The sequence below is a fragment of the Lupinus angustifolius genome, chromosome LG16 (genome assembly GCF_001865875.1).
Source record: "Lupinus angustifolius cultivar Tanjil chromosome LG16, LupAngTanjil_v1.0, whole genome shotgun sequence".
Classification (NCBI taxonomy): domain Eukaryota; kingdom Viridiplantae; phylum Streptophyta; class Magnoliopsida; order Fabales; family Fabaceae; genus Lupinus; species Lupinus angustifolius.
The window spans coordinates 269,206-278,695 of NC_032024.1; the positions used below are offsets into that span (position 1 = coordinate 269,206).

The 9,490-nt window shown below is 33.8% G+C and overlaps 1 protein-coding gene across 3 annotated transcripts; it reads left to right on the forward strand.

The window, feature by feature from the left end:
• Nucleotides 260–9,270, forward strand: LOC109329894 (BRASSINOSTEROID INSENSITIVE 1-associated receptor kinase 1-like). 3 transcript variants are annotated; one of them, XM_019563776.1, is made up of 12 exons: nt 260–729; nt 1,383–1,515; nt 1,610–1,681; nt 1,829–1,972; nt 2,465–2,536; nt 2,658–2,729; nt 2,817–2,896; nt 3,245–3,373; nt 3,468–3,656; nt 7,758–7,910; nt 8,203–8,597; nt 8,805–9,270. In XM_019563776.1, the coding sequence occupies exons 1-12, from the start codon at nt 648–650 to the stop codon at nt 9,117–9,119; spliced, it is 1,836 nt and encodes a 611-aa protein (XP_019419321.1). In that variant the 5' UTR covers nt 260–647; the 3' UTR covers nt 9,120–9,270. The 3 variants fall into 3 exon arrangements, with proteins under 3 accessions (XP_019419321.1, XP_019419320.1, XP_019419322.1); XM_019563775.1 differs by lacking the exons at nt 7,758–7,910; nt 8,203–8,597; nt 8,805–9,270 and adding exons at nt 4,102–4,496; nt 4,704–5,169 and having other exon boundaries at nt 261–729; nt 3,468–3,809; XM_019563777.1 differs by lacking the exons at nt 2,465–2,536; nt 7,758–7,910; nt 8,203–8,597; nt 8,805–9,270 and adding exons at nt 4,102–4,496; nt 4,704–5,169 and having other exon boundaries at nt 261–729; nt 3,468–3,809.

A 9,490-nucleotide genomic window follows, 5' to 3' on the forward strand; every position in this document is an offset into this window, starting at 1 on the left:
CATTTTTTTGGTTTCCCACATATATCCTTACATTAGAGGTAATCTTATTGAAGTCAGCAACATTCATATGTATGTGAACCTAACTCTCTCAACAAGTATTCTCGAACCCGAAACATTGCTTAAAAAAAATCAAATATATACAATCTGAACAAAACTATAAGTGCATGTATCTTTTTTTTTTCTAAAACAAAACAAAAACTAGTAGTGATAATTATTATTAAAATAGATTAATTAAGTTAGAGTATTAACAATAACTACTAACTAGAACAGAAAAAGAGAAACAAATCTTCTAACAAAGTATGCTGCAACATTCATTGACTTGCTTCCTCTCTCTTCTGTTCCTCGACCAGTCAACCCTCTTCCCTGCATTTTCATCCACACCCATCTCAGATTTTAACTTTCAGATTCCATAGCAACAACATAAACAGTAAAAAAAAGCGAACTTGGAGCTACCCATAATCCAATTTCACCTTATCATCAAACTTCACTGTGATTTTTGGTTGGTCAACGAGTTCAAGATGCTATTTTGCTTGATGGGTATCGTGTAGATCGAGTAATATCAAAAGGGGTATTTGGATTAGAGAATAAAGTCAATTGCTTTATGAATGGTTATGAAGGTTGTGGTGTTTGAATAGTGTGAGGGAAACATGGAGAAAGTGGCTTTATCTATTATAGTTTCCTTTCTTATTTGTGCAATTTTGGTGCTTAAGGTTTCTGCCAATGCTGAAGGTTGTAGTGGTGACCCTTTTGTCTTTACTCTTAGTTTTTAATTGTTCCATAAATGTTTGTAATGTTCTCATTAAACAAAGTGCTTTAAATGACCAGGATTGGTAAAACTCACCCTATTATGCTTTTACTCTTTTTATCCTTCTTTGATCTACTTGCTTGTCCTTTAGTTTCTAACATTTCTGGTTGGTCATGTGTTTGATTGACAAATAGGAAAGGGGTAGCTTTTGTAATATTTCAACCCAGTGTAGAAATGAAGGGTTTTAATGATTTTCATAGTAGGATGGTGCTGTGTTATTATTAGCTTGGGTTGTTTGTTAATTGTAAGCTTATTATTAACTTACATCCCTTCAGTTTTATTGTTACTTGGTCACGAATTGGATCGACTAATAGAACTCGAGAAGTTAATAATATATTTGGAATAGCTTTTGTAATATTTCAATTCAATGCTTATAAGTTAATCTTAGCAAATAGTTCTGATTCAGTAAGCTAACTTTCAGCTTTCAGCTCTCTAGCTTGTGAATTTCGAGCTAGATTATGAGCTAGTTATGCCGAACAAAGTCTAAATGGTCATACTTGTTTGATCCGCTACCCTGTATGATATAATATTGAGGATGTTTGCATCTGAATATTGCTTCTCTCTCTCTCTAATACAGGTGATGCCCTAAATACATTGAAAAGCAACTTGGCTGATCCTAACAATGTTCTTCAAAGTTGGGATGCTACCCTTGTCAATCCCTGCACTTGGTTTCATGTTACTTGCAATGGTGATAATAGTGTGACCCGTGTGTAAGTTATTATGTTATTTTTACTAGTAGTTTTTGTTAGAAATGTTTGATGGTTGTTTGTCATCACAGTGACATATTTATTTGTGTTTCGTCAGCGATCTTGGAAATGCAGACCTTACGGGTCAACTGGTTCCCCAACTTGGTCTGCTCAGAGAATTGCAGTACTTGTAAGTTATAATACTGTTGAGTGAATTTGACTCTTGTATTTTGGTTTTATTGCTTTCTTTGAAGTAAATTATGTTCCTTCACCTTTTAATTATTTCTTGCACTTTTTTTCTTGTACAAATCTAGATATTTTTTCTTTTCGATGTCAGGGAACTTTATAGCAATAATATAACTGGAAAAATCCCAGATGAGATTGGAAATTTGACAAACTTGGTGAGCTTGGATCTTTACTTGAACAAGTTAACTGGTCCTATACCGAATACACTGGGCAAACTTGCAAATCTGCGGTTCTTGTATGACATGCTTCCCTTATTCTCATATCTCTGATGTGCAAAATTTATTTAACTCTGTCTCAACTCGTTTCTTTCTCTACCATTTCAGCAATTCAACATCCATAGTTTTTCATCTGCAACATGATGACTACATTTCCAATAGTGCCTGCAATATACATGAATGCGTACAATACCTATAGAAAAATATCATTACTATTTTTTACCAATTCGCGTTGTGAATTACATCTTTTGTTATCCATGCTAACTTTCGAGGATAAGGATAAAGTAGAATGTTTTTATTACATCAGAAATACAAAAGTTTAGTAAATACTTTCAAAACTTTTCACTTTTGTATACTTATCCCCAGCCCTATGAGGTAAGAGCCAACGTTAACAAAACCCTTGTTATAATAATAAACTCACCATTTGATAATGTTTTCTCATCATGCCTTATTACTCTACTCTATCTATAGCTTATTATCTGCAAACTAATTCACTTCCCTCCCTAAAATAGGCGTCTCAATAACAATAGTTTGTCAGGAGGCATTCCGATGTCTTTGACAGCCGTTACTTCCCTGCAAGTTCTGTGAGTGCTTCTGCTACTATATCTAGATTTCCCATGAGTTAATGTAAATGAACATTCCTATTTATAGCAGTGTCATATTTTTACGGTTGTAACCTAACATCGTGGTCATTGTGGAGTCTAGTGATCTCTCAAACAACCAGCTTAAAGGAGTAGTACCAGTGAACGGTTCATTTTCACTATTTACTCCCATCAGGTTGGTGCAGATAACTTTGTTCATATGTATGGCTGTTGTTGAGGGATGATATTAAAATTTTGTTAACCCTTTTGTTTCATTTTACAGTTATTCAAATAATTCTGGATTGATACAACCAAAAAACACTCCGTCTGCACCACTTTCTCCACCAGCCGCAACATCTTCAGGTTCGTTTATTTGTTTTATTGTTGGTGACGATTTTAAAATTATTACTACCAGAAAACCTTACACCACTACGGAAAGTGGGAAACTAGTTTTTAATACCATGTTACATAACCATTTGATCTAAAAATTTGAGCTGATAATGAAAGGTCCAAGAATGGTTTATAACATAAAGTTGTACTATTCTTTTAGTGAATACATAAAGTTGTACTATTTTTTTAGTGCATATGCCTCCTAGTTAAATCGAAGAGAGGAAGAAATTTGAACCTTGATGTTTTTATTGTATTCAATGACAATTAAATTCTTAGAATAGAGTATAACTTCTTATTTAAGCTGTTAATCCTTTTTTGCAGGTAATAGTGCCACTGGAGCTATTGCTGGAGGAGTTGCTGCTGGTGCTGCCTTGTTGTTTGCAGCCCCTGCAATCGCACTTGCATATTGGCGTAGAAGGAAACCTCAGGACCATTTCTTTGATGTTCCTGGTTAGTTGAGTAAAAAGAACAACCGATATACATACCGATAAATGCTGTATACTATATACCCCATTACTTATTCTTTTATCTGTTTTGCTGGCAGCTGAGGAGGATCCAGAAGTTCACCTCGGTCAGCTCAAAAGGTTTTCTCTGCGTGAGCTGCAAGTTGCTACAGATAACTTCAGTAACAAACACATTCTTGGTAGAGGTGGATTTGGAAAGGTTTATAAAGGACGCTTAGCTGATGGCTCTCTTGTAGCAGTAAAAAGACTTAAGGAGGAACGCACGCAGGGTGGGGAGCTGCAGTTTCAAACAGAAGTCGAAATGATCAGCATGGCAGTGCATCGTAATTTGCTTCGCCTCCGTGGTTTTTGCATGACACCTACTGAAAGGTTGCTTGTGTATCCTTACATGGCTAATGGAAGTGTAGCATCATGTTTACGAGGTACCCTTTTTCGTTTACTCTGCATTTGAACTGCTTTGTCATACTTTACTTGACGTTCTCGTGTATAAAACTTCTCTGATAGAAATGTTTAGTGTTAGTTTTAATGTCAAAATTGTTTCTTGTTTATCATGATTTATTATTCAAGAGATAACAGTTATCTATCTCATAGATGTTATCCAGCACCCGTACAAAAATGTAGAAATTTATAAATAGATCAAACGCAAATGAATGTTCTCACTTTTGAACTTCACTATTGAAAATGTGTTTATGCATATTGATTGTGTTGTTGTAGAACGTCACGATGGTGATCCGCCACTGGATTGGCCAATAAGGAAGTGTATTGCACTGGGTTCTGCTAGGGGGCTTGCTTATTTACATGATCACTGTGACCCTAAGATTATTCATCGTGATGTCAAAGCTGCAAATATATTGTTGGATGAGGAATTTGAAGCAGTTGTTGGAGATTTCGGTTTAGCAAAACTTATGGATTACAAGGATACCCATGTTACTACTGCGGTACGTGGTACAATTGGGCATATAGCACCGGAGTACCTCTCGACTGGAAAGTCTTCGGAGAAGACTGATGTTTTTGGATATGGTGTGATGCTTCTTGAACTAATAACTGGACAGAGGGCTTTCGATCTAGCTCGACTCGCAAATGATGATGATGTCATGTTGCTTGACTGGGTAGGTATTCCATTTCTGTAACCTCATGTTGTATATTTTATTTGTCGGGGATAGTACACTTGTACTTTTGTACCACTCCATCCGATTGGTCAAACAAATAAAATTTAAAATTACTAGACCAATCAGAGGAATGGTACATCGATGCTTAGTCCTATTATCATGTTGCATAAAATTGTCAAAATCCGAGTGACATGGTTATGAATCCAGGTTAAAGGACTACTGAAAGACAAGAAATTGGAAGTACTAGTGGATGCAGATTTACAGGGAAATTATGATGATGATGAGGTAGAGCAGTTAATCCAAGTGGCCTTACTATGCACACAAGGCTCACCTGTAGAAAGACCAAAGATGTCCGAGGTTGTCAGAATGCTAGAAGGCGATGGTTTAGCCGAAAAATGGGAGCAATGGCAGAAAGAGGAGACATTCCGGCAAGATTTTAATCACATTCATCACCCTAATGCAAATTGGATAGTAGACTCAACTTCACATATTCAACCAGATGAACTATCAGGTCCTAGATGATAAGTGAAGAACACAGAAACAAAATCATGCCCCTTATTTGTGCATATAATATGATTCTATTATCCCTTTTTTGAAATTATCTTAATGTTCAAATTACATGTCTCATTCATCATGTTGTGATTATTAAAAGAAAGAAGAATTTGGAAGTTTCTGTTGGATTATGAAGTTGCAGGTTAAAAGTTTGCATGTATGAAAAATTAGTATAGAGATCTTTATGGAAATAAATGTTATTCTAGTATCATATTTATATCATAGTTAACACCAATAATCATTTTATGGTTAACACCAATAATTTAAATAACTTTTTAAAAATCAAATGCATTTACTTTTTAAAAATAATACTTTATAATAATTGCTCATTTTATTATTATTACTTCTTAAATTAATTTTATATGAGACTGAATTTAGATGACATAAAATGTTAATAAGGTAATAAATTGTAGGTAGCAAAAATAAAAATGTTACTTTAAATGAATAGAAAAGAAATAAATATAAGGTTTGGTTGTTGTACCATTATTGGTATTATTTCTTTTATGGGGTTTTGATATTTTGGAATGTTGTGTTTTGTTCATTTTCTGGTTGCTCTCCATGATGTTTTGTCTTGTGGTGCATGGAATCTTTGATGTATAATTTATTAGTCTTTCAAAACCAACTAGTATTGGTTCAAGTGGTACATGTTTGATTCCCCTTACGCGAAGTCTTGTGGATGGAAAAAATATTGCTGGAAGAGTTAGCCCCACACATCTATAGTTGTTTTCAGCTCGAATAAGATTGTCTCCAATGCAAGGATACATGAGAACCAAAACAAAATAGCCTCTAAAAAAAAATAATGTCAAAATTAACTTCTAAATTTTTTATTTGTAATACGTGCTCCAATGCTTTTGAAGTCAAGGTTTGTGGTTGTTGGTGTGGAGAAAACTATTATAGTTGGACTACAAATTTTATTATAGTTTTTTGTTGCTTATCTTAATTATGTTTATGAATATAAATTTTGATATTAAGTTATGTTAGAGAATTGTGTGCTAAAGCAGAAAATAAGAGAGGAGTATTCAATTCACCAAAGATTCATTTATATTCAGAGTTTTACAAAACCTTCCTCTTATAGCAAGTGCCATAACAGAATTAACAGAAATTCAAACTAACAAACCAGAAATAGAAAGTATTGCTAAACTACCAAACCAGAAACCAAAGAGCTTGGGGCTTGGATTATTGGGCTTTCTTCAACAAGTTAGAGTATTATATAATGATATCAATCGTGTAGATGAACCAACAAAAGTTGTTATAATTTAATCAAAGGTCTCTAGTGAAATATTGAAATTACAGTAGCATAATGGAGAGGACATTGATGCCCATAGTTCTATATTTTTTTGGTTAGTTGGGCCCCATAGTTTAGGACATGTCTCTTGACTATATTGTTTGCATATATACAACCGACAGCGTAACTTCAGTAAATTATTCACTATTGATTTATTAACCATCGTTAATTTTTAAACAAAAGTAATTCAAATTAATGGTAGATGATGTGTTGACGGTGTAAAAAAAATTTCACAATATTTTAAACACATACACTTATTATATTTGAGTTTGCCAATTGGAATCATGTAAACACAATAAATGTATTCGTGGTAAATGTAAAAATTTATAGATAGTCATTCTTCATCATTCATATTACTTATATTTGAAAATTAATTATGGTTAATTATAAATGATATATTGATAGTGTAAAAATAATTATATTTCGAGTTTGATGTAATGTAATAGATTTTAAAATATGTAACTAATTATCATTTGCTAAAACTCTGGGGATTCAATTTCTCTCAAACTTAGAAACTAACCAATTGAGACCATGTGACTTTAATCACTGATTTGAATCTAAAGAAGGACTTCACCACTTCTATATATTCTAGATTACAAACATTGAAGAATTTTTTTTTGGTTTCCCACATGTATCCTCGTACTGGAGGCAATCCTGTCCGAGTCGGGAACATCTACAGGTACATGAGGCTAATTCTCCTAGCGGACATTTTTTCCATCCACAAGACTCAAACCCGAGACCTTACTTAAGGGGAATCAAGCATGTACCACTTGAATCAGCGTTCGTTAGTTCACACATTGAAGAATATGAAGAAAGAAAAGATTGATTGATAAGTTGATGCATTGTATTTATGCTCATTTTTAGTTCACAATAATGTTTTGGGCTGCTTTTGTTTAATAGACTGTTTTGTCTTTAGATTGAAACAATTAAAGAATGTGAACTAGGAATGACAAGGACTCATTATGTGGCTTTACTCACATTGACTTTTATTATTCCACCCTTTTTATTTATTTGATTTCCAGAATTTCCGAGATCACCTATTCTTATTCCTGTCCTATTTCTTATCTTGATCCAATAAAAAATTAACATTTAATTAGAAAGAAAATTTTAAAAACGTATTTATATTATTTGAAGGAAAATTCATTGGCTGGAAACATGAATATACACTCATTTCGAAACAGATGATCCAATTATGAAATTCATGGCTTCTAGTGGCTGCCCAACAACCAATGGTATAGGTTTTATTTCAAGCTATGTAGCAAGTTCAAATTTTATAATAATGTGTTCTTTTATCTTCTATTCACATTTGTTCTTTTAATAGAAGTTGTGTTTTATTAGCTAATAAATTGAAGATAGTGTTGTAACATCCTTTTTATGAAAAGATGTCATTTTCTATATAGTTTCTTGTAACCCAAGCACGCAGGGTGGGGAGCTGCAGTTTCAAACAGAAGTCGAAATGATCAGCATGGCAGTGCATCGTAATTTGCTTCGCCTCCGTGGTTTTTGCATGACACCTACTGAAAGGTTGCTTGTGTATCCTTACATGGCTAATGGAAGTGTAGCATCATGTTTACGAGGTACCCTTTTTCGTTTACTCTGCATTTGAACTGCTTTGTCATACTTTACTTGACGTTCTCGTGTATAAAACTTCTCTGATAGAAATGTTTAGTGTTAGTTTTAATGTCAAAATTGTTTCTTGTTTATCATGATTTATTATTCAAGAGATAACAGTTATCTATCTCATAGATGTTATCCAGCACCCGTACAAAAATGTAGAAATTTATAAATAGATCAAACGCAAATGAATGTTCTCACTTTTGAACTTCACTATTGAAAATGTGTTTATGCATATTGATTGTGTTGTTGTAGAACGTCACGATGGTGATCCGCCACTGGATTGGCCAATAAGGAAGTGTATTGCACTGGGTTCTGCTAGGGGGCTTGCTTATTTACATGATCACTGTGACCCTAAGATTATTCATCGTGATGTCAAAGCTGCAAATATATTGTTGGATGAGGAATTTGAAGCAGTTGTTGGAGATTTCGGTTTAGCAAAACTTATGGATTACAAGGATACCCATGTTACTACTGCGGTACGTGGTACAATTGGGCATATAGCACCGGAGTACCTCTCGACTGGAAAGTCTTCGGAGAAGACTGATGTTTTTGGATATGGTGTGATGCTTCTTGAACTAATAACTGGACAGAGGGCTTTCGATCTAGCTCGACTCGCAAATGATGATGATGTCATGTTGCTTGACTGGGTAGGTATTCCATTTCTGTAACCTCATGTTGTATATTTTATTTGTCGGGGATAGTACACTTGTACTTTTGTACCACTCCATCCGATTGGTCAAACAAATAAAATTTAAAATTACTAGACCAATCAGAGGAATGGTACATCGATGCTTAGTCCTATTATCATGTTGCATAAAATTGTCAAAATCCGAGTGACATGGTTATGAATCCAGGTTAAAGGACTACTGAAAGACAAGAAATTGGAAGTACTAGTGGATGCAGATTTACAGGGAAATTATGATGATGATGAGGTAGAGCAGTTAATCCAAGTGGCCTTACTATGCACACAAGGCTCACCTGTAGAAAGACCAAAGATGTCCGAGGTTGTCAGAATGCTAGAAGGCGATGGTTTAGCCGAAAAATGGGAGCAATGGCAGAAAGAGGAGACATTCCGGCAAGATTTTAATCACATTCATCACCCTAATGCAAATTGGATAGTAGACTCAACTTCACATATTCAACCAGATGAACTATCAGGTCCTAGATGATAAGTGAAGAACACAGAAACAAAATCATGCCCCTTATTTGTGCATATAATATGATTCTATTATCCCTTTTTTGAAATTATCTTAATGTTCAAATTACATGTCTCATTCATCATGTTGTGATTATTAAAAGAAAGAAGAATTTGGAAGTTTCTGTTGGATTATGAAGTTGCAGGTTAAAAGTTTGCATGTATGAAAAATTAGTATAGAGATCTTTATGGAAATAAATGTTATTCTAGTATCATATTTATATCATAGTTAACACCAATAATCATTTTATGGTTAACACCAATAATTTAAATAACTTTTTAAAAATCAAATGCATTTACTTTTTAAAAATAATACTTTATAATAATTGCTCATTTTATTATTAT